General features: G+C 34.0%; 3 protein-coding genes and 1 long non-coding RNA gene across 7 annotated transcripts; 2 read left to right on the top strand and 2 right to left on the bottom strand.

Moving 5' to 3' along the window:
• Nucleotides 1-661: 661 nt before the first annotated feature.
• LOC105137103 (uncharacterized) lies at nucleotides 662-2,209 on the bottom strand. The gene is made up of 2 exons (XR_844488.1): nucleotides 1,833-2,209; nucleotides 662-1,038 (listed from the first exon to the last, which is right to left on the bottom strand). It is a non-coding gene; the product is annotated as an uncharacterized LOC105137103 (long non-coding RNA).
• Nucleotides 2,210-6,658: 4,449 nt separating this feature from the next.
• Nucleotides 6,659-12,735, top strand: LOC105137102 (uncharacterized). 3 transcript variants are annotated; one of them, XM_011042705.1, is made up of 18 exons: nucleotides 6,659-6,780; nucleotides 6,972-7,211; nucleotides 7,373-7,439; nucleotides 7,704-7,887; nucleotides 8,415-8,467; nucleotides 8,887-8,975; nucleotides 9,178-9,414; nucleotides 9,837-9,901; nucleotides 10,200-10,260; nucleotides 10,338-10,455; nucleotides 10,535-10,616; nucleotides 10,735-10,807; nucleotides 10,884-10,945; nucleotides 11,520-11,615; nucleotides 11,717-11,871; nucleotides 11,947-12,043; nucleotides 12,185-12,262; nucleotides 12,344-12,735. In XM_011042705.1, exons 1-18 carry the CDS (start codon nucleotides 6,774-6,776, stop codon nucleotides 12,452-12,454), a joined length of 1,875 nt encoding a protein of 624 aa, XP_011041007.1. In that variant the 5' UTR covers nucleotides 6,659-6,773; the 3' UTR covers nucleotides 12,455-12,735. The 3 variants fall into 3 exon arrangements, with proteins under 3 accessions (XP_011041007.1, XP_011041009.1, XP_011041008.1); XM_011042707.1 differs by lacking the exon at nucleotides 6,972-7,211 and having other exon boundaries at nucleotides 6,664-6,780; XM_011042706.1 differs by lacking the exon at nucleotides 6,659-6,780 and having other exon boundaries at nucleotides 7,156-7,239.
• A 216-nt stretch (nucleotides 12,736-12,951) lies between these two features.
• LOC105137100 (uncharacterized) lies at nucleotides 12,952-15,497 on the bottom strand. 2 transcript variants are annotated; one of them, XM_011042704.1, is made up of 4 exons: nucleotides 15,234-15,497; nucleotides 14,113-14,512; nucleotides 13,329-13,648; nucleotides 12,952-13,205 (listed from the first exon to the last, which is right to left on the bottom strand). In XM_011042704.1, the coding sequence occupies exons 1-3, from the start codon at nucleotides 15,370-15,372 to the stop codon at nucleotides 13,360-13,362; spliced, it is 828 nt and encodes a 275-aa protein (XP_011041006.1). In that variant the 5' UTR covers nucleotides 15,373-15,497; the 3' UTR covers nucleotides 12,952-13,205; nucleotides 13,329-13,359. The 2 variants fall into 2 exon arrangements, with proteins under 2 accessions (XP_011041006.1, XP_011041005.1); XM_011042703.1 differs by having other exon boundaries at nucleotides 12,952-13,648.
• Nucleotides 15,498-17,094: 1,597 nt separating this feature from the next.
• LOC105137099 (mRNA-decapping enzyme subunit 2-like) lies at nucleotides 17,095-21,525 on the top strand. The gene is made up of 7 exons (XM_011042702.1): nucleotides 17,095-17,483; nucleotides 17,575-17,702; nucleotides 18,534-18,629; nucleotides 19,955-20,107; nucleotides 20,493-20,596; nucleotides 20,735-20,802; nucleotides 21,049-21,525. The coding sequence occupies exons 1-7, from the start codon at nucleotides 17,249-17,251 to the stop codon at nucleotides 21,231-21,233; spliced, it is 969 nt and encodes a 322-aa protein (XP_011041004.1). The 5' UTR covers nucleotides 17,095-17,248; the 3' UTR covers nucleotides 21,234-21,525.
• Nucleotides 21,526-24,193: the final 2,668 nt, after the last annotated feature.

Genomic DNA, 24,193 nt, shown 5'->3' with positions numbered 1-24,193 from the left:
AAACTATAGGATGAACCTTGTATATTTAGTTCTTAATCGCTCAACACAGCACATCCAGCTAAAGCAACAGAACACATGGACTTCATATGAAACTCTAGTGTTAACACACTCACGCAATTTCTGGAACTGTCACCAGAGAATGAAGAGGTTCCCTCACATGTTTGATACCTTACCTTACCTTCATGGCACATAGACAGTAAGAGACTGCTAATGTTTTTCCAGTTAAGTATGCACTCTAAAAAAGGAACAGAACAGAAGTCCATTGGCAATGGACATCAGGTTGCATTAAAAATCACCAGGAGTTGAATATTATGTGCACCAAGTACTAAATAACAGTGGTTCATAACTGAGTGCCTTAAAGGGAAGTGTATGCTTCTTCACAAGATTGATCAGCTTGCATCTGACTCATATTGCATACTCATGTAACACCTAACCACTAACCCACATGATGATTCAAACCACATAAAAAAAGGACTGAAATGAGACAATCTCCCTCAATTTCAAAACATTGACTCCTGTTAAAGAAAGCCTTTAAGCAGTTCTAATGCATAAAATGGTTCATGGACCGTGTGCAAGTAGTAGTCCCAGGGGCCACCAATGATTGAAACAACATCGTAAAAGCAACAATTTCATTCTTGTAATGTCTTCTTGGACAATGAAAGAGTAGAGAACACAAAAGCTTTTCATACTGACAGCCAGGTAAAGCACAAATAAGCCATAAGCAAATAAGCAAAGTTGTTTTTTAAATCGACCAGTTTTTCATCCACTCAAGTTAACTATTAAGTGTTGGAATCACAAGAATCCGAGTTATAAAACAACCACTTCACAGATAATTGAGCTTGATGTACCACAAACAGAACATACTGCAAGTTAACATTGCCATGACCAGGTCTAGTCATCGCAATCTTTACATATTTCATAAGAGCATATGTGCATCAATCACAGAGCATCATGCTTATCGCAAAGAGTAGGAAATTACTAGCGAAGTAGGGGGCAGCTACATCTTCAACAATGCCTTGCCATACTCATTGGCAGTACCTGGATCAAAAAGGAAAAGCCCAAAAAAGAGACGTTGTAAGTTACCTTTTTGCTTTTCTCTCAACTAATAAGTACCAAATTTATCAAAAGAAAGAAACGAAAAGAAGGTGACTTAACCACATCGTAAGATATTCCTCTAATACAGTCATCTATCAAAAAGCTCCATGAAATACAATGTAAGCTCGATAATGAAACGAGTAAAATAAAAAATATCTTATACGAAGAAAACCAAAATTAGCCAACTGTCACAATGGATCAAAAAATAATTCTGACTGTGAAAGAATTGAAAGATATAGCCCTGCCGAACAAACACACAACACAGCGGCCAACTTCAATTCCCAAAATGCAGAGCAAGAAAAAGACTGAGGCCTCATTGGCACAAGACAACACCATGCATTCATTCAAACAAATGTGATCGAAGCTTGTTTTTAACAGTGTATTCCTCGCTGATACATGACAAAAGTTAACTCAGGAACTATACCCACGATTAACAAGTTTAATGCAATCTAACATCTCTCTATATTTACAGATGACACAAATTGCAAACCCAGTAATCATCGACCAATTTGTCTACACACCAAGACCAACTCCTGCAACATGGCAAGCTAAAATTCAACCGCACAAAATCCAATAACAAATAACCTAACAGCATGTACTCCTAAACCTCTAAAAAAGAGAGAGAGATTTCAACCACGGCAAACAATGATAAGAAAAATCCACATAAAAAAAATCAACATCGAAACCCTAGAGACAGCCAAAAAAAAAGGAAAGGAAAGACGAGAAAAGTAAATTACATGTTTGTTTTAGTTGTAGTAGAGCTCGAGGCCCATGCCATCATGAATCTCGTAATCCCTGAGGGTAATATGGTCTTTGTAAATGGTGTACCACTTCTGGATCCGGATCTTCTCAGCTCGGGTGCCGGTCTGTGCCGCCACGAGCTTCTTGAGGTCGCCGATGGTGTCGTCGTCGTTGCACTTTACTCTCACTTTCTTTCCCAAACGGTCGTTCAACACCACCTCCAACATCTTGCAAAAAAACAATTACCAAGCCCTAGCCCTTGAGGTTTTTTTTTTTAATTTGCACAACAAGAAAGCGGAACTGAATGGAAGATGGGATTTGCTGTGTTTGACCTCTTATTTATAGGAAATTTCATTAGCCGTCTTGGGCTGTTTTCCGCGCTGACTGGAAACGATGTCATTTATTATGAATTTTAACGGCCTTTAATTCTCATGTCGGGCCGGGCCGGGGAGTGCTTTGTGTACTTGTAAATTGGATCTCTTTAGTGGGCTTTAGTTGTGTTTTTTCAACGCCGAGTCTTGGAACTGGGCTCTTAACTTCTTTTTATTTTGTTATTCTGATCGGTAGCAAAAAAATGGATGTCATGTGAAAGAATTAACAAAAGGTGATATGTTATTACGGCATGTTGATGTTTTTTTTTTAACAGTGTAGATATAATATTTTTTATATATGCAATCCTGTGGGAAAAAAATTATTTAATAAAATCAATTATATTTTAATATATTTGATGTTGATATAGTTATTTATTGATAGAAGCTAGCTAATACAATTCCAATCAAAACTTATTTTTTTAATTAAATATTAGGGAGACTTTTAGCTCTTTTGATAGCAATAACTCTTTAACTTGGAAATGTTATTTTGGATCTTCAATGTAGCTCTCTCGCTGGAGCTATAAAAATGAGGGATGGAAGCCAGAAAAACTTATCCTTTTCTTTCTGCTGTTCTCTTTTAGATGCTCTAACAGTTAGTCACATGTCCCTAGTATACTATCTATTTAATTGGTGTTTTATGCATGTAATTTTTTTATAGCTAAAAAAATAAATATTCATGTTTTCTAGCACCTTTTTTGTATAAAAGTCCAAGATATAAATAAAAAAATTACTTTTACATCCGATTAAATAAATTATGAATTATTTATGTCAATAAATAAAAAAATAGTGACAATAATAACTAAATACAAAACTAGAAAAATCAAAAGATAAATATAAATTAATATTTTTTATTTTACCGCTTGATACATTTATTTAGTTGTATTTGATGATTTTATTATAAAAAAATATTTTTTTATTTAATTAGGTGATAAAAAAATTTACATGTATGGAAAATTAAATGATAAAAAAATATTATGCAATGTTATAAAAAAAAAATGCTATCATTTCATGTATAAAACAAATGATATGTGACTGGGAATAAATTGAAAAGTCTAGAAATAGATGTTGACGTGGATATCTGATTTCAAAACACAATTCATAAAATTAACTATATCTAACATCATTGTTTACTGAAACCAATGTTTTTATCTAATAAAACAACGAAAAAAAGCATGCATGCGAAGGTGAATTAATAAGATTCAAAGGAAAAAAAAAGAAAAAAGCTAGCTCGCGTAGAAATAATGCCTCTTGAGACCAAGAGGGAAAAAAAAAAATGCCTCTTGAGACCAAGAGGGAAAAAAAATAAATTTGAAGGTTCAGTAAAAATTTAATTATATTTTTATTTAAAAATATCATGGAAATCTACAGAAGCTGGAAAAAAACATTTTTTTAACAAAAACCCTACATTGAATTATAAAGTTTGAAGGAGGAAAAAAGAGGACCGGGGGAAAATCGGTGGACTATAAAACATGCATTCATGCAAGTGCATCTTGAATAAGTGGCCTGTGTGCCTGGGCTTGAAAGAAGTTAAATAAACAATCTAGAAACCTAGAGAAAATAGGTATTAATTTATGTTTGAATTAAAATCTATTTAAAACATCAAAGGTTAAAAAAATATCAATTAATAAAAAAAAATTAAATAAAAAATAAAAAATCATATGCTGCTCAAAATAAAAAAAAAGATTATATGTTGTTTAAGCTAGTAAGCTAGATCCACTTGCCTTGTCTATTTAAAAAAAACTGGTGCATGTGGGCTATTTTTTCATTTGGTAATAGGGTGGATGCCATGTTTTCTATCCTATAATGTTTTTCAAAAAAAATTGGCAGAGCGTCGTTGCTTTGATTAATAACATATCATCTGCTTTCTCTAGAATCTCATCCATTTATTGCGGTGGTTAAAAAATTAAAATTTATAAATTTTTTTTTTGAGAAGTCCATTTCATAATTTATTTTTTTATTCGTAACATTAATGAAAAAACTCCAAACACCTTAACAAAAACCTCTACATAACCTCAAACAACTCAAAAATTCAAAATCAATTCAAAAACAGAATAAAAATCCAAACTCAAATATACCATCTCTTGCAAAGTTAAGGTCAAATAATAAATGTTATAAACTCTCATAGTCAAACAAAACTCATTAATATCAAAATCATCATTTTTCCTTTTAAAAATCAATGTCAAACAATATTCCTTTTCTTCTAGTACTAGAATTCAACCACTCTCTTTCTTGTTTCTCAAGCCAATGATTAAAAAATAAATAAAATGAAGTTTTGAACTAAATTGATTTTTCAAAAAATTAAAGGACCGGAAATTTATAATTGAAAAGGAATGAAAACCAAAATGAACCTGCTGCGCCGTTTTTAAAATCGCCAACAATTGACTCATCTTCTTTTCACTTTAACCCCCTTTCCTTCATTTTTTTCCCATGCTCGATAAATTTGAAGCAACGGGGTTCAGTCTTACCCCAGAAGGATGCAGCTAGTAAAAAAGAGTTCATAGGTCAAAAATAAAAAATAAAAGAAAAAATGACCACAGCAAGTCCACGGTGATACGTGTCTCCGATTACAGTGTTTCTCCCTCATGGATTTGAGTTTTTCACAGCATGGTTATAAAACTTTTATTGGCTGGAGGAGTCCATTTAGAGTTTTATTTTAAACCATGTATATTTTTTAACTAAAAAGATATATTTATGATTTCTTTTAGATTAAATAATTCGATCCATGAATTAACTTGAAGAATTCATGATCTAGACTTGGCCATGCTGAGTGTAAATATATAACAAGGTTCGTCTATAAAAGTTAACTAGATAAAATTAAAAGATTATAAGGTGATCTAGAAAAAATCGTGAATCCTTGCTATATATTCTTTAAATACATGACAAGGAATCATGTATATCATCACAAGGAATTTTATTTTTTTATGAACGTGGAAGCAGTGTATTGATATTATATATAACAAGATAAATTGCATAAATCTCTCGACGTGTCATAAGATTATAACGATAATTTAAAAGTTTAGAACATGATAAAAACTATCTTTAAATCTAAACAAATTTTACAGTACCTCTTTTTATACCCAAAATATTCGTAATATGTTTTAATCACTCTAAGGATGTTTGGGGTATATATACTAATTATTTGGTCCATTTTTTGGATAATTTTTGTTGGCAACAAATAAATAAATATGCAAGCTTAATTTTTTTGAATTATAGTTATAAATAAAAAATTATATCTATGTATTTAATTAAATACATTAAAAATTATATATAATAATAAATATAAAAATAAAATATCAACACGTCTATTTAATCAGCCTCGCAGCAAATTAAAATTTTTACCTGTAACATGAAAAAATTAATGTGTATTTATTATCAATATTTTTTATATCAAATAAAAAAATAACCATTAATTAAAAAGTTGATGTTTATATACAATAAAATACAATAAATATTATATATGTTTATAGAAACATGTAATTTTTCAAGCTAGTTTAATTACTCGAGTGAAACAACATTTTCCAAGTTTTTGTATAGTATTTTTTTTAAAAATAACATTTTCCAAGTTTTTGTATAGTATTTTAAAAAAAAAAATATATAAAAAATTATAAAAAAATTATAAAACAATAAAAATAATAACAAAATGAATGATATAAATAAGCCAATATGTGATAAACATTCAAAGTATAAAAAATTAAAAATAATTTTTTTTTAAAAAAAGACACAAGGAAAAAAGAAGAAGGAAAAACCAAAAAAATATTTTAAAAAACAAAATAAAAATAAAAAAATATGGTGACAAATAGGCTAATTGTTAAATAATAAGAATGCAAAGTATAAAGAAAAAAATACAAGAAAAACTTGGTGTCTAAAAGACTCTAAAAATTATAATTTTATTACATTAGAAAAATCAGCTAATTTTTTTTTTAAAAAAACATCATTTTCTTTTTGAGCATGTAAAATAATATATATTTTTTTGAAACAATATTTTTTTCACCTGACAAACTCTTGTCAATGACCAAATAATTATTTGGAAATGTGTTTTACATTGTATTTTTAAAATTTTAAATTTGTTTTTATTTTAAATTATTTGTTTATATTCTTGAATTATTTTGATATAATAATTTTAAAAATATTTTTTAAATAAAAAAATATTATTTTAACATATTTTAAAATAAAAAATATTTTTAAAAATAATCACTTCCACTGTCGCTGAAATATTTATACTTTAACACCCGTTTTGTGCGTTTACGAAGGATGATCGATTCTTCTTAAAGGGCCCAATTGAAAATTTACTAAACTAGAGTGGTGTTTTCGCAAACCTACCCACCAGAAAATACACCCGACAACAGTGGGGATAAAACTCGAATATACTAGAGGACAAGCACGTGACATCTCTTCACTGGCAAGTGGTAACAAAACTCCTCCACAGCCAACACGCGTGAAAGCTAGGCTGCGAGCATCCGCGGGATAAAATCCCATATAGCACCTCTTATTTTCATAATTTTCAAAACTCTACCCTCTCTTTCTTAACCACCATATCGGCGTCGCCGTCAGTAACCGTCAAATAAAATGGCAGGTACGTTGAATTGAATTCCACTTCTTTGATCGAATTCAAGTAATTACAGAAACAGAATAGAATTTTATATAGCCTAATCTTGAGGTTATCAGCACAGTGACCAAGCTGAATACATTTTTTTTTTACTAATTATTATAGCAATTTAATTTAATTTTTTTGTTTTGAAATTTGCTGGGTTGTGGTGGGTGCAGCAATTGTTGTAAATGTAATTGTAGCAAAGAATAGGCTGTCGGGGACCAATGAATACTACTCCTACCAAAGTGGTAGGGACTGTTGTTCCGCGGCGGCGGCCCCTTATAACCACCACCGCAACTTGCTTCCCTTTCATGGAGGGAAGAATTTATTGGCATGGAGGAGTGGCATATCTTCCATGCATTTACCAAAATACCAGACTGCTTTTGTTAAACGACCACCTATTTACTACTGCAATGGTCTGTTCTAGACTCTCATTTTTTCCAGGTTGATTGATAATTGCATTTTAAAACACTCGTTCTCTATGTATCAGTACGCTTTGGGTTTTCTGTTTGCGATGAACACAGATTCGGTTGCCATAACAACTCTAATTTCGCAACAAAATTTAACTTTTCTGCAGCTGCTTCATCTACGACCGCGGTGCCATATCTCGATAAGGTTGATTTTATGAAGCTTCAAAATGGCAGGTGAGGATTATCTGTGGTTATAGTTATAATCCAGAATTATTTGGCAGCAGGAATTATTTATTTTCTGTTTGGGTTTCAATAGTGTTACCCTTTCTTTCATGGATGTCCCAACAATCCTATCAACTGAAAGTCAACGCATGATTGAAAAAATAATCACCCAGAATTACCTGTGATTTATGCTTGGAAGTTGGAACTATTTTAGCGTTGATTGTAAGTGGTGTAACTCCGAGGTCGTGTTTCTTTTATTCCCCAATGGGAACATAGTGATATTCGAGGTGTGGCTGTTCCTGGGGTCGAGGGAGAACCTGTTACCCTCACTGAACCAGTTACGGAAGCAATAGCAGCAGCCTTTTCTGCCTGGTTATCGGAAAAGAAAAAAGTTGATGCATCCAAACCTCTGAAGGTGTCTGTAGGTCACGATTCCCGCATATCTGCACAGGTGTTGCAGGTAGTTCTTTTTCCTGCTGTGCATAAATCTTTTGGCTATCTGAAACCATCTGCAAACAACCTTTAAGTCCCTCCAGCAGCCCCCCCCCCAACATTTCTGGTTGATCAACTGTTCTGTGAGTCTTTTCAAGCTCATATAATGCTCGTGTCATCAGCATACTGACACTTGTATTAGTTTGGCCGCTGGACCATCAATTGGACAATTACTAGGTAACTGATGGTCCTACAAAGAGGACCGCGTTTTCTTCTGATCTGATCTATCTAGTTATTTTGTTTTGGCTTGGAAATTGATGTTTAGTTGTTTACACTTTTCACTATTGACTCTGTCTCTCTTCTTTTCCTGTGAAAAATTGTAGCAACTAACTTTACCAGTTTTATCAAAAATGTCATTCAAACTCAAAGGAATATAATCATTTGGAAAAAGTGCTACTATCAATACATCTACTGTGCAGTGTTAGAGCTTTTATGTATGGAATTTCCTCATCTACTAATATCATAAATAACTGAGGTTTAATCTTTAACTTCCAGGATGCGGTTACTCGAGGTGTTGCCAGTGCAGGCCTGGATGTTGTTCAATATGGGTGGGTTTATGATTTCTCATCTTGGTTTGATTTTCTAACAATTGTATACATCTCACTGTCCATACCCTTCTTTAGATATTTTAAACTCAATGTTATTGGGCCAAAAATCTCCAGCTAGTGGCCATTAAAATTTCATGGTTGAAGTGTTCTCTCTTTGGCTGGATCTTGTGATGACCTTTTCAGGGAAGACAACTTATATGACACTTTCTCCTCTTGGAAGATCATGAAGGATCTCAGCATAAATTGTGGGTTTCTACACAAGTTAAAAATGGTTTTTTTTTGTATGATGTGTACTTTCCACTGATTGAATGTATGATGCAGTGACCTCATGAGATCAATGGATCAGTGGCTGAGAAATGGTTTAACCTTTGTTCGTTCATGATTTGTTCTTAACTTTTGTAGCATCTTACCTTTTGCAGATTGGCATCCACCCCTGCAATGTTTAATAGCACACTAACCGAGGATGAGGCATTTTTATGTCCAGTTGATGGGGCTATAATGATAACAGGTAACTGGTTGATTTTCTGTTAGACCATGTTCGCCTACTATAATCGTGGGATTTGGAAATGGTGCCTCATAATGGTTGCCACTTTCATTGCTTGAACTTTTGTGTAAACACTGCTTTACTTTAGATCATTAGATCATCTTAGTAGACTTTCTGACTAGCTTACATCTAATCAAATTTTTGGTTCATGTTGTTGTGCAAATAGCTAGTCATCTTCCTTTCAACAGGAACGGGTTCAAATTCTTCACAAATGCTGGAGGGCTTGGGAAGGCTGACATTAAAAACATTTTAGAGCACGCTGTGGACATATATAATAGTTTTACAGATGAAGGTTTAATGAAATCAAAAGGGAAAGCTTCTGAATCCTTAAAAAGAGTTGATTACATGACTGTGTATACATCTGATCTTGTAAAGGCAGTCCGCAAAGCTGCAGGAAATATAGGTAAATGCTCCAAAATAGTTGTCATAATAAATTGTATTCAGGGATTAATTTCTGTTACCCATGGTTTGATACGCAAATGTGTGAATTGGGGTATGCTACCATCATAGTCCATTAAATATTTTCATTTTGCTCCATTAGGAGACCCCCTGGACCTTGGTCTGCATAATAGGTAGTAGTCTGTCTTCCTCTAACCCTACCTACTCATTTTAGGATTTGAACCTAATTCTAAAAATCCTAAGTTTAATCACTGGGTTGGTCCTTGGGAGTCTTTTGTTTGTAAAAAATATTTTGCATTTTTATGGAGATGTTTTACATTGGATATTTACTTCAATGTTACTAGTACTTGTTTTATTGAGTTTTTGCATGTTAAGGTGGTGTGATCCCATTTGCTAGTTGTTGATTGGAAATTGTTGAACTTTTAGAGAAGCCACTGGAGGGATTCCATATTGTTGTTGATGCGGGAAATGGAGCAGGAGGATTTTTTGCTGTAAGTCATATTGTGATTTATTTGGCTTTCTTTTGTTTATACAAAACTTTATTGTACTTGGCTGTAGCAAAATCTATGCTTGATGTACCTTTAATGCTTCCAAGTAATAAACTTTCTGAACACCACTTCCTCCACCAGCACTTAACCAAGTTTCTTAGATTTTCGTTGTCCAGACTGGGGAGACACAGTCAACAACATATCTGCAGTTATTTTGCTAAAGAACTTCCTTCCATTTCTATCACTCAATCATTTCATCACCTTGTCTTCTAATATGTTAATGTTTCAAATGTTTTTTCAGGAAAAAGTTCTTCAGCCTCTGGGAGCTATCACTTCTGGCAGCCAGTTCTTGGAACCAGATGGTAATGTTGATATTAGAAATTTTCTATGACTTTTGCTATGTGTTTTATTTACATGCTAAAGTAGTTTTTCAAAATAGGTATGTTTCCAAATCATATCCCTAATCCAGAGGACAAGGCAGCGATGAAAGCTATTGCCCAGGCAGTCCTTGAGAACAAGGCTGATTTGGGGATCATATTTGATACTGATGTTGACAGGTGTTCATCATCCCAATCTGTGCAATCATATAGCACATTCATGTATCAGTTCTTTTTAATGTATAATAATTTCTTGTAGATCTGCTGCTGTGGATTCCACTGCTCGTGAGTTCAACCGGAATCGGCTGATTGCCTTGATGTCTGCCATTGTATTAGAGGAAGTAAGATCTTCCTACTTCAGTTGTCTCAAGTGCCACCGTTAAAGCACATGACTTCTGTTCCATTGCTCTTTTCCCCTTAAATTCATTACCAATTTGGCCCGCTCTGTTTTCCATTTAGCATCCAGGAACAACTATTGTTACAGACAGTGTGACTTCCGATGGCCTTACTACATTTATTGAAAACAAACTTGGTATGCAGAAAACCAAAATGGCATATTGTTTATTCCCTGTATATGAATGTGCTTATAGCCTGCCAGTCTTTTTTAGGGGGAAAGCACCATCGATTCAAAAGAGGTTATAAAAATGTCATCGATGAGGCTGTTCGTTTGGTAAGTAGAGATTCTGATTTGTCTTTTACTTGCTGAGTTTTGGGACACTTACAGAAGCAAGAAACCAAATAGGGAAATTTGCATATGCAAGCTTGATCCTTGTGCCCTGTATTGGGGCAGATTTTTGAACTAGTAATAATGCTGGCAGGATGAAATTTTTAACCAAATGGGATTTGATTGTGGTATTTCTGAAGGTTGGATGCAAATCAATATGAAAGTTGCCTTGAGGAAATTGTCATTGAATGATAAACCTATATACAATGTGACTGAATTTGTTTAGGGGTATTTTCTATTTGCTTTTAGTGTGAAATGCAAATCACTATGAAGGTTGGATGCAAATCATTTTGAGCTCCTCATCATATGTTGTGTAGGATCTTGTTGTCTATAATTTAGAATTTTAATGACTTTTCCTTTGTTGATTTTTTTTATTTAACATCTTTCAACGCCAAGCATTTCTTGTTCCCTCTTTGGTATTAGAGGGCTTCAGTGCTATTATATCGCAATTTGGATGATCTACTTTTCTGTAGCTCTTGCTTTATGAATTTTCAAACAAATGCAATGACATTGCTCACAGAACTCTGTTGGTGAGGAATCACATCTGGCTATTGAAACCAGTGGCCATGGAGCTCTCAAGGAAAACCACTGGCTTGATGATGGAGCATACCTCATGGTAGGCATTATATGAAACAGAGCAAGGGTCAAGCATTTTTAGTTTATTGCATTATCAATTTATCAACTTTCTTGTTTACCATTTTCTGTTTATACATGCAGGTTAAAGTTCTAAATAAATTGGCTTCAGCCAGAGCTTCTGGTATTGCTGGAGGCAGCAAAGTTTTGACTGACCTGGTAGAGGGTCTGCAGGAACCAAGAGTTGCTGTGGAATTGAGACTGAAAATCGATCAGAATCATCCAGATCTTAAAGGAGGGTATGGTTCTGTGTCTGGTCTGTCACATTTTTATATTATTTTGCTGTAGTATAACTGATCACTTAGAACATCCAGATCTTTCCGAGAATATGGAGAGGCAGTGCTGAAACTTTTGGAGAACCATGTAGAGTCAGATCCAAAGCTTCAGAAAGCTCCTGTTAATTATGAAGGGGTGAGTTTGACACAGATAAATATTATGTAGGCTGCATTAGTACTTGTAACTTTAGTGGTTTGACGGCTAGTGCCATGCTCTCGAGACATCACACAATAAATTTTCTCCCATACTTGTTCCCTTTTTCCTTAACTTAAACAGGTTCGAGTTTCTGGTTTTGGTGGGTGGTTCCTTCTTAGACTCTCACTTCATGATCCTGTTCTTCCCCTTAACATTGAGGTATAAAATTTGCTTTCAGTTTCTGCATGAACTGCCAATATTATCTCAATATATAGCGACTAAAAGTAATGATGTCTTCAGGCATCTAGCCATGAAGATGCGGTGAAGCTTGGACTTGCTGTGGCTTCTGCTGTCAAGAAGTTCCCTGCTTTGGATACTTCTGCCTTGGATAAATTTCTCCAAACTTCATAAGTTGAGTTTTGAGTTGCGGCCCTTTCAGTTTCCATGCGCAATCCTGTTTGTTGAATTCGGCATCCCTCAAGTGTGGCGTATTGGCCGTAAAGCCAGGGTGCTCTAGAGAGTTTTTCTCGTTAAATCTGATTTTGCTGATGAATATAGAATGCCAAGTTTAAATTTGTAGAGATACTAATTACAGAATAAACGAACAATAACAATAAATAGCATTATGTGCTTGAGTCTTTGTCAATAACAATAAATTGCAGTTTTACTATCCAAGTTCATATGCTTTTCCTTAATTATGTTCTGTTGGCCGGCTACGCACTACCTCGTGCATCAAGAGTAACAATGGTCTCTCTGTCTCAATTTTTCCTTTCGTCTACTGGATGGGATCATATACCATGTTTGTTTCTGTAAAGTTTTGAGAGCCCTTAAATTAAGTTGGTGTCAAACAGATTTTAGCGATCGCGTGATTGAATTGAAGAAGCAGAAGCAGCAAGAAATAACATAGATTTGAAACATCAAGGGGCAGAAGTAGCAAGTAAATCATCTTATCCAAGTCCCTTGAGCTTTACAAAAATGTCTTCTATCACGCAAACAGGCACAGGGTACATTAAAGCCATCACTCTGTTTTTGGTTGGTGTAAAAAAGGACATAAAAAACAAAAATATATTTGATTAAAGAGAGGTTAAATAAAGGACAGTTTTGAAATAAATTTTTGCACAGTAATGTTTTCTTTGTCCTCATTGTCTTATTGTCTTCTATCCTGAAATAATAATTTGTATCTTTTATCTCGAAATAGTAACCATTGTATCCAGACATTACCCTGATGATCTATACATACACAGATTATATGATGCAATTTTCAAATTTTCCTACAAGGTTTTACCTTGTCAATTCTTCGTGTGCACCTAAAAATTCTATGTTGTGATTGGGGTGTTTAGAAGCTTCATCATGAAGTTGAATTTGATATCTGGAGAGGTCTTGGGGTGCGGCCAGTTTGCACCTTCTGGTACCTTGATACTTCTGAAACCGTGTCCCTTATACAGTTTGGTAGCTCCAGGATTATTCGAATCACAGTGCAAAGCAATGGAACGGCAGCCCCAGTTCCTAGCTTGAGCCTCTGCCTTTGCTACGAGCCTTTTACCTATCCCCTTCTGGCGAAATCTCTCCCGAACAGCAACATTCGATATATATGCAATTCCAGTCCTTTGGCAGAAACATATATCACAATTGTAGGAATAAAATTTCAGAAACTAAACGCAACTGAACTGGTGTAGGCAAGAGAAGCTTGTAAAAGAATTAAGTGCACGTATGGAATAAAAGAACATTCAAAACATAAACGATCACTTCTTTGTTTATCAGAGCATTTGTGTTAGGATTGACCTTCCTTATTATATGTTGTTTCAACATCAATATGGATTGGTCAACACAGATTGCCCAAAAAGTATTTCTTCCAGCCACGATCCATCCAAAATATAGATTGATGAACAACTACTTTTCAGTAGTTAATTCTCTTTGATAGCTACGACAATAAACACACCGTGCTGGTTTATTGGCCCACTAAAAGAGTTCCATTCAAATCTACTCAAAACCAATTGCATGCTAGATCGCAACACAAAGTTTACATGATCACAAAGACCTAATTGTCATAAGAGCAAAGCCGAACTTACCTTCTCTGCCTGAGTGGGCCTTTCCTTGGGAGAAAATCAGCAACAGTGTCCACGGTCAATATCCCAGCAATGTAGCCTCGATTAGGACTGGAATTCCCATCAGAACCTCCAATTTTGAAATCTTCCCTTCCAATATAGAAAGTCTGATCACCTGGGCTACCAATGACAGCAACCAGACAAGTTCTTCTGCAGCCATTTGGTATGATGAATCCTGATAGCATTGCTACCAGCCTGTCAACCCTTAGCACAAGATGTAGAGGGAAGGAATAATCAGGAAAGAAGGAACTGCAGTGAGTCTCAGCCACTTCCCAGCAATCTTCTAATCTTGCTTCCCTTACAACTATCCCTGGAGATACAGTAGGGAACAATTCAACCACTTGACTCGCTCTGCTGCATAGTCCTACACTCAAAGAACAGAATAATCCAAATAAATTTTAATATCCTAACTATGCATCTGAGTAAAGTACAGATAGATAAGCTAAAAACTTCTCTCCCTCCGTGTACCTTTGTTTAGATATCAAGATTCAAGAAACATAGCAGAAAGCAGAATAAACAGGAATAGATTCTTCTACGCAAGCAAGTGAAAAGGGATTGATAATAAATAACCACATTCTACCATATATTTTTTTTACAGTCTTGCTAGGAAGGATTCTTGTTTTCATAAAGCTGTTCTTTTGCATTCATAAGGAATCCCATCAAGCCTTTGTTTACACAGGTGACTTTACTAGCTAAATTAGCTAACATTGACTGTTGTTATAATGTTCCTGGAGCCGATGCATTGCAACATATCTAACTCCAGTTTTTATCAATTCTGAGATTATGCCTGCCCCATTCACTTTCTGAAGAATGAGGGTGTGAACACGGATGGTTCGAAATCGAAGTCAAGTCCAAATTTAAGAATCAAGATTCGTTAAAAAACGACAACGATTCAGTTAGTCAACTATATCTTTGACTACAAATCAACAGTGAAACAACAGCACAAGAAAGCATGCATACAATAGAATGGTACATATAAGGAAAGAAAACCCACAAAAGATAATCTACAGAAACTTCGAATCCAACAAGATATGAATGAAAAGCTCTAAAGGGTTTGGTGAATTTTGAAGTAGTTAGGTACGTACCTGTTGTGGGGAGAGAGTATTGATGATGAGAAACCCTTGTAGGAGGATTAAAAAAAGATTGTTTCTTGAAATTGAAATTAAGAAGGTTGTTGTTTATGGATGTGGGAAATACTGAGAGTCCCAGCTGTATGGACCGCATTTCTTGTGGAAACAAACAGGAGAGATTCTATCTGGTCTCTCCTCTGTGGAAATGGAGATTCTTTCTGGTTTTCGTTTTAGTTCAGTTAAACATCGTAATGTAAGGAACGTCTCCAGCGTAGTAACTAACAAAATGTAATATATAATCCACAGGTGTTTTTGCCCCCCCACTACACTTCGTGGCTTCTTCGCTCCATGTAATCATTATAATGGAATGTAGATTTTACTAATTTCCTTGCACACGATATAAGTCGGATTAAAATTTTGTTGAATCTAAAAAAAATAATTAGACCATGGAGAAATTTTTTGTTTTGTTATTAAATTCAGCACGAGAGGATTAAATCAACCCGAGGTTTGTAGCTTAGAGGTTGTTTTGAAGCATGATAGTTATTATCTTGTAAGGTATTTTTTATTAAAAAAATATATTAAAATAATATTTTTAATTTATTAAAAATTATTTTTGATATCGATACATTAATATGAAAAGATATATAAAAATATTAACTCAAAACTAAAAAAATTAAAAATATTTTTAAAATATAAAAATAAATAGACTTTTCACCGGCAAGATTTGCCGCTATTTACTAGTTTTAAAATTTTTTTAAATATTTTTTATTTATTAATATAATTTTTAAAATATAAAAATAAATAGACTCTTCACCGGCAAGATTTGCCACTATTTACTAGTTTTAAAATTTTTTAAATTTTTATTTATTTATTAATATAATAACAAAAATATATATTTATAAAAATTAAACATCAACTATCGATATATCTATTTAAAATTATAATGATCTCGTAGAAAATAAATCAAGATAAATTATTACAATCAATTTAAAACTAATAAAATATATTAAATGATAAATATATATATATATATATATATAATAAAAAAATAAACTGAAAAAAAAATAACATGTTGACCCTAAGTGGTGGTTTATTGTTTAAAATGACAACCAATTCATTATAACAGCAATAGATAAAATTAAAAAAAAAAAACATGTTGAAATTAATTGGTTTTTTTTTAATGCAAACAATGCCCATCATCATTTTTTTTTTTTTAAAGGTTTCAAATATTTGAAGTTTCAATGTCCCCCTGATAATTATTTACTACAAGGATGATTCTTGAATTGATGGACAAGCATTTAGTTATATACCAAGTTTGTGTTTTTGTAAAAATATTTTTAATTAAAAATCCAATAAAATATATTTTTATTTTTATTATAATTTATTTTTTTAAAAAAATATTAACTTAATATATTTTCATATAAAAAATAATTTTAAAAATAAGTAAAATACAAACGAGGCCTTAGTCATGTAACTATCACGTAAATATTTAGCATCATGTGACCATACCACTTGAGTATATATCTTTCCACATAAATAACTCTTTCGCGCTAACTTTTGTACGAAAAAAATATGTCTGTTAGATTTATATATATATATTTTTATAAAATTTTATTAGAAAATTTTTAAATATATATATTTTTATAAAAATTATTTTTAATATTATCATATAAAAAATTGTTTTTGTGGATAAAAACAAAGAGCTGTTCAACATTCTTTCTTGGACATGGTTTATTACATTTGAACAGACTAGCTTGTCCTGCATGAATGATGGGCCGATCAGCATTCATTCTTATCCAGCTCATTCAGGTCCAGAAATGATACCTCGGGCCTACTATGAAATCCCAATATTATAAATTATAACCAGAACCAACATCTTCTCCCCTCCTCCTTCAGAGACATAAAATTATTCGATGCGGAAGCTCCTCGCTCTATCCCGAATTCTCCAAGAAAGGAGAGACTGAAAGAACGAGCTCCTTCTCTACTCGACTGAAAAAAATAAAAATTTAGGGTTAGGGGTCGTGGAATCGATGTCCGGCCTGAATCGATCCAGTAGCGTCCCGTTTAAGAACGGCGGTCTTCCTCCACAAGAACTCCTCGACGATCTCTGCAGTAGGTTTGTTCTAAATGTGCCAAAAGAAGACCAGCAATCGTTCGAGAGAATTCTATTTCTGGTCGAGTACGCGCATTGGTTCTATGAAGATAATTCTGTCGAGAAAAATCCCTCATTAAAGTCCTTCACTTTGAAGGAATTCACTTCTTTAAGTATCTTTTTTTTATTTTATAGTTTCTTTAATTCTTGTCTATTTTCTTCTGATTTTTTAGGTTTTTTTTTTCTTTCCTTAATAAGATGCAGTGTTTAACAGTTGTGATGTTTTAAGACCGTATGTTGCTCATATTGATGATATTTTTAAGGATTTTACTTCTTACAAAGTTAAAGTTCCGGTGACCGGTGCGATTATTTTGGATGAGACTTTTGAACGGGTGAGGACTTTTGTTAGTGAAAGATAGTGATTCGTAGTGGTAGTAATCGTATTTGTTTTTGTATTGATTTGCGATGAATTAGAGTTTTTGCTCATATTTTGTCTGGGTTACTCGGTGCTTGATTGTTAATATTTTCAAGTTCTAAAAGAAAAGGGGGGAAGAAAGTCATTCCTATCGTGATACTGATTTAAAAATAATGAGAGGAAATCAATGTACTTGGTATATGATCAAGATTTTGAATTTTACACTAATGGGAGTTTTATTATGACGCTGAACTGAATTTAAGGACATTTTAATAAGAAGCTTGGAGGGTTAGTGGTGTTGGGTCAGGTACTTTTTAGCTGGGGAAAACTTTAGTTCAGGATCAGAAGCTCAATGGCACAAATTGTTTTGTGAATGGGTGCAAGTGGTGCATTTATCTTCCACAGATACGAGATATATTCTTTGCTGAGATGAGAATATCGAATCTTTGCAAGTGAAAGGAAAGAAGGGAAAATGATCCTCAGATGAGAGGCTAGGTGTTCGGGGAACCTAAGTGTTATAAATTGTGGACATAGTTACGATAATGTCTATTTTCTTAAAGAATTGCTACTTTGTGTGTATGGCAATGACTTGTGCGAGCTTAGTAAATTTTGGTTCTGAAGTTTAAAGCATGATTACCTGATTCCCTGTACTTTTAATTCTGGGGCTTCAATGAAGGCTTTTCTGTATGATTTAAGGCATACATTTAAACTATTTACTTTTTCAGATTTACTCCGCACTCGAGTTAATTATTGTGAACTTGTGATTTCCCTTTATCAACTTTCTTATCTTGGTTGGTGTAATTGATAGTGCTTGCTAGTGAAGGGATGGAAAGGGACGAGCTGGAGTTTCCCAAGGGGAAAAAAGAACAAAGATGAGGAAGACCACGCTTGTGCTATCCGAGAAGTAAGCTTTTTTCGTGTATGAATGTCTGTGTGCTCCTTCATTTATCCTTGAAAGCATTCTAATCTGGTATGATTGCAATAATCTAATTGGCCAAATCAGGGTGTTGGTGATAGTGACAATCTATAAAGGTTTTAGATAATAGCAGTGATAGTTACTTTTATGCTGAATGGTGCTATTGATTCAGTGAAACACAGATTGGCTATAGGTGTTTCAATAGTGGACAGCTTGATAAATGCATGCAACAATGGGCTTGGGATCCTAAAATTCTGTCCCATTTGGAGATATCTGCAGGAAGAAAGAGACAGATTGTGTTTTGTGATGCGAACCTCGTGATCGTATGGTCATATGGTCACGCAATGGGCTGATCCGCATCATTTTGACCCTGAAGGAGTATTTTGTTAATTGATCTTCATCTTTCTACTTTTGTTGACCATAAGTTGCATTGACCCAACCACCAATTCCTGTTAGGCACAAAATTGTTCTCTTCTGTGGGTTATAAATTGTCATACTTCGATACTTCCATGTTGCATCCTGCTATTAGATGATGTAGGGCAAGATCTGGAATTACAGGGATTTCCCTAAGAGATAAGGGCTTCTAATGTGACAGTGAATAGTAACCGAAGTTACCTATAAGAAAGAAATAGAAGAAAACAGTGCTTAGAGAAAAGAAAAGAAAACAGAAAAAAAAACTCAAGGCGACAATTCTAAACTATACTAAAATACTCATAATTCCATTATTGAAGTGGTTTGATTACATAGACTAGGTGTTCCATCTGGAGGCACTAAAAGCCTTAACAGGCGAAATAGGGAATTGAAATCCAGATAGGAAAAGAAAACCAAAAATATTAGAAAACTCATAATTAATTTTTTAGTTCTTAGGGAAGCTTAGAATCTTAACTATTATTAATCATTCCTGAGTTTATGAATTCCTACATGGACTAGTTGGATGAGAAATCTTAAAATCTATAATCAATTTAAAATAATTTATAAATTTCTCTTTCCTTGGCTGCATCATTAGATTTAGAATATTTAGATTTTCCAATCCAAATGCTTTTTCAGTTGAAAAAGGTTCTATTACTGATAGAAAGTTATTTTAATCCATTTGTTACACAAGCATCGCAGTAAATTATTTTAGTTGATTCTCAGATGGCCGGTGGGGCAGACCTTCTCTTAGGAAAGGGCTTTAATTGATTGCTGTATGCTTTTGAATACTACTTCAGAAAAGTGATTAAAAGAACTGTTAGGATGATGCAAATGATTGCCACACCCACAAACACACATGCACAAATTAGTTTTTAACCTGCCTTTTCTGTTGTGGAATATAGGTTCTGGAGGAAACTGGCTTTGATGTTTCAAATCTTCTTAACAAAGATGACTACATTGAAGAGATGTTTGGACAGCAGAGGGTGCGGCTTTACATAATTGCTGGTGTGAAGGATGATACTGCCTTCGCACCTCTTACAAAAAAGGAGATCAGTGTATGTGACTTCTTGTAAAGAATCATCTAGCCTTATTTTTAATTTCATTATCTTAGTATCTACTTAAATAGAAACATTAAAAATTGTCTCAGATCATTAATTAAGGTTTTCTTTACTTAACTTGACCAAACAATGATATAGGATGCTGACAGACACCAATAAAATGGGTGTTTACTTTGATTGAAGAATATTAGGACTGTCTGTGTCTGTTTTCGTCAATGAGGAATGACCTGCTTAACTTTTTATAGGCCTAGCCTAGATTTGTGGCCTGTTTTCACCAATTAGTCTGTGATAATCCATCTCTAGCTTGTATATAGTGAGTATCAAATCTTGGCTGGTTGTGGAATTTTGCAACGATGTGGTCATTTATGTTGGCTGCTTGCAGGAAATTGCATGGCAGCGGCTTGATGAACTTCAGCCAGCAAGTGACGAAGTAATATCTCGCAGCGTTATTGGCCTCAAGCTTTACATGGTTGCTCCGTTTTTAGCGTGAGTGCTTTGGTACACTATACGAGCAGATGTATCCTGCCTTGAACTATTTTTTAGCTATTTTTGATTAATGAACAGATGTATCCTGCCTTGAACTATTTTTTAGCTATTTTTGATTAATATAATGTCTACATACAGCTCTTTGAAATCGTGGATTTTGTCACACCAGCCCCCCGCAGCCCCAAGACCTGATATGCCTCTCAAAGGTTTGACCTCTCTTTCGAGTCTCAGAATGTTAAAATATACTAATAGATTTGGTGGAGAATTGTACTTTTTATATTAGTATATGAATGATTACACTTTCATAAATGTTGGCATTTACTATTTTATGAGTATGTGAAGCCTATAGGATGGTCTTATATGTGATCCTCTGTTCTTAAGATAGTAACAGGATCAATGAAGTGGCAACCCCTTTCACTGACGAGTTTTTTTTTTGTTTAATTTCTGTCAAGCTATGTGTGTGTGGAAAGCGAAGAACACTTCTTTAGGGAGCGGCACAGTGATAACAGAGAGCCATTTAACTAAGCCTGTATTTGATGCGCATCCTCCTGACATGGGCCCTGGCAAGAGCTTCAGAAATTTTAGATTTGATACTGCTGCAATCTTGCAAGCAATGGAATCTGGGTTTTCTGCTTAACTTTCAGCACACCTTTTCTTTCTTCTGATTTTGTAAATGCTATATGCTCACTTCGCTGGTTAGCATTTCTCTTGTAACCAAACATCATCATCATCAGTCACCTCCTTGCCAACTTGTTAGCTGTACCCGATGTACATTGTTCGTGTCAGAATTCCAGGTTTGGGTTTTATGTATATCCTGTACAGAAGCCAGTTTGTGATTAAAAGCGCCCTTTCATGGTTTTTCATTCGAAAACGAAATGTCGTTCCTTTACACATTAAAAACAAAGTGGATTTTATCCTCTTTTGAGAAAGTATTTGAAAGTTACTAATTGAAAAAACAAAGATTTGAGAGCAAAAAATAAACTGGTCATCATCTCTAACAGGGGTGCGTACCGAATCTTGCAAAGTTAGTGTACCTCTGATTGTTGCAAAGGATACGTGGTGGTATTTCGGTCAAGGAATAATTTCCTTTGACTGCTTTACACTGAGACCGTAGAGTTGTCTGCCTGGTATTTTGCAGGATTAACTACGCATGATGTCTGGTAAATTTTTATAGATGATTGACTGGAAAAGGAGCTTTACATTGAATGTTCATGCATCTCATGCTTAAGTAGCCAACATTGAACGAAAGTGAGCAGCTGAATTAATGGCATGTGCACTTGCATGTCCTTAAAATAACATTATGGTTATCCAATTTATTTCCCTTTCACGAATAACCATGAAAACAATGATGATCTTAGTCCAGCTGTTGTGTATGCCCTTTTTTTGAACAATCTTTATTTTGTTCCTTGCTATTGTTAGCCATGATGTAGTGAAATATAATCTCCTTTATTCTTGTAGTTCAAGTCTTCCTAAACTATAGGGTGGTTGGAAAAGATTCTGTCTATTACTGGATTCTAACTATGTTCATGTGATATCTGTTTCTTAAATGTTCAACTTTTTGTCGAAAGTTTCTTTTTGGTTCCTGCAGGGTCTCTGCCATGACCCTTCACGATTTGATATGACATAGAAAGATGAGAAGGTTTGTTTTCCTGGAGAACAGTTGGAATGCTATTTTCCTTTTATGAAACCTTGAAAAGAAAAAGAAAAGGCAAGCCCTATTACTTGATATTGGATTTTTTATGATTAATGATATCATTTTCCTTCAGCAAAAAAGTAGGAAAAGGAGAAGATTATTCTAGTGAAAAATATGATTCTTGTGTGACTGGGTGGTGTGCTTTGTTCGAACTCTAGACCGTGATTGATTTCAGGTCATAAAACTGCATTGGTAGCAACAAGTAGATGTAAGTTGTTGTGTGACTTTGGATCGGACACACGGGTTTTTTGTCTTCCTCGAGCTTGGGCCAAATTTACTTGAAAATTAAGGAATATACCGATTGCTGCCTTGAAGACATGGACCCCATTGAAAGCTCTGTGTATTTATTTTAGCCGATTGTAAGGTGGAAGGAGCCTGCAATTGATAACGGCTAGCTTGAGGTTTCAAGTGGCCCTGGCATTCTTCTCATTTATTGACAATTGGAGTCACGAGCAATCCTGCTTCATTTACTATGGCCCTTAATCTCTGCATCTTGATTCCATGGCCTGGCCTGTTAAGAAATACAGATTTGACATCTACAGTGTTTCTAAAAAAATTGAAAATTTTATTTTAAATTAATTTTTTATAATGTTTCGAGATTATTTTGATTTATTAATATTAAAAATAATTTTTTTAAAATAAAAATTATTATTTTATTATAATTTAAAAAATAAAATGATTGAGGCTGTACTTCAGCTGTAATAACCTTGACTGAAAAATATAATAAAATAATTATTATTTTATTATATTTTAAAATAAATAATATTTTAAAAAATGATTGAAGCTGTACTTTAGCTTGGAATAACCTTGACTGAAAAATGCTCCTTTGGCTTCGTTTTGTTGGTCTCCGGTGCTGATTCTGCTTCGAGATATTTGGCGTGGAAGGAACGTTAGCTTTTCAAAGGATAACAGCAAATGCTTTAAAGAAGGTCTTGGGTTGATCTCAGAGCTGAAGTAATTTAGGGTATGCTGTTTCTAGTCTATAATTCACCATGTTCGTGGTCAACTAACTGGATCTTCATTTTCTTTCTAGACTGGTCATTGTTCATAAATTTTCTAGAGGGGTCCAGCAAATTGTATTCTTGAAACTCTGTAGGGAAATGACTATTTTCACGAGACGTTAATGCTGGTCAATGAACTTCATTATCACGAGTTCTTTTTCCTCTTTCGAGCTAGCATGGTAAGGGAAGTTTTCTGGGAAATAACACGAAAACTTATTTAGTAAATATCACGGTTTGAATAGTAGAAGGTGTCGTCTATGATTTATTTAATAAATATGGTAGAGGTGATTTTATTAAGTTTTATTACATTGTGACGTTTATCTAGTTGTAATAAAGATAATATTTATTTTTTAAATTTTATATTAGTTTTCAAATTTTTAATAAAATTATATCTATCCTGTTTTTTTTTTTAAAAAAAATGATTTGTAGATGACGCTTGATATTCTAAAGTCTCGAATGACACATGAGACAGACTCTCTGGTAATTCTTTTGACTTTTCAAACTGTTTTCCTAATTTTTTTTTTTAATTACAATCCTATTATCACAAGACTGAACAACCCACGGTTTCCTGGGTTTCGTGGTTGTCTAGGAGACGGCGATGTTGGCTAATAAAACTTGTATTGTAACAACGTCATTATTTTCTTGTTCCCGTTACAGGCATGAGTCGGCAACGTTGGCTAAAGAACCTGTGTTGTCTCGAGTCAATTATTTTGGTTTGTCGTGATAATTCCATTTGTGGTTTTATCTGGGCTTGCCAGAACCCACCGGTTAACCATCTCTGTCAGTGGTCATGGGAAAAAGATAATGAAACCCCAAAAGATGATATCATGGAGGTAGCCGCGCCACTTAAGTTCAAACTCTCCCTTGATTCAAGAGTGAATTTTATTTACTCCTACAGATTTT

Source organism: Populus euphratica, unplaced genomic scaffold, assembly GCF_000495115.2.
Source record: "Populus euphratica unplaced genomic scaffold, PopEup_1.0 scaffold63.1, whole genome shotgun sequence".
NCBI lineage: Eukaryota > Viridiplantae > Streptophyta > Magnoliopsida > Malpighiales > Salicaceae > Populus > Populus euphratica.
This window is presented reverse-complemented; position numbering and strand designations above follow the sequence as displayed.

What these genes read in the sequence shown, in the direction of transcription:
- LOC105137102 (XM_011042705.1), top strand. An exon ending in ACCTATTTACTACTGCAATG is followed by an intron (nt 7,212 to 7,372) that starts GTCTGTTCTAGA and finishes ACTTTTCTGCAG; the next exon opens with CTGCTTCATCTACGACCGCG. An exon ending in ATGAAGCTTCAAAATGGCAG is followed by an intron (nt 7,440 to 7,703) that starts GTGAGGATTATC and finishes ATGGGAACATAG; the next exon opens with TGATATTCGAGGTGTGGCTG.
- LOC105137100 (XM_011042703.1), bottom strand. Translation starts at nt 15,372, where the DNA reads ATGCGGTCCATACAGCTGGGACTCTCAGTATTTCCCACATCCATAAAC. An exon ending in ATACTCTCTCCCCACAACAG is followed by an intron (nt 14,513 to 15,233) that starts GTACGTACCTAA and finishes CTTTGAGTGTAG; the next exon opens with GACTATGCAGCAGAGCGAGT. An exon ending in GGCCCACTCAGGCAGAGAAG is followed by an intron (nt 13,649 to 14,112) that starts GTAAGTTCGGCT and finishes TTTCTGCCAAAG; the next exon opens with GACTGGAATTGCATATATAT.
- LOC105137099 (XM_011042702.1), top strand. Translation starts at nt 17,249, where the DNA reads ATGTCCGGCCTGAATCGATCCAGTAGCGTCCCGTTTAAGAACGGCGGT. An exon ending in GAAGGAATTCACTTCTTTAA is followed by an intron (nt 17,484 to 17,574) that starts GTATCTTTTTTT and finishes AATAAGATGCAG; the next exon opens with TGTTTAACAGTTGTGATGTT. An exon ending in ACGCTTGTGCTATCCGAGAA is followed by an intron (nt 18,630 to 19,954) that starts GTAAGCTTTTTT and finishes TGTGGAATATAG; the next exon opens with GTTCTGGAGGAAACTGGCTT.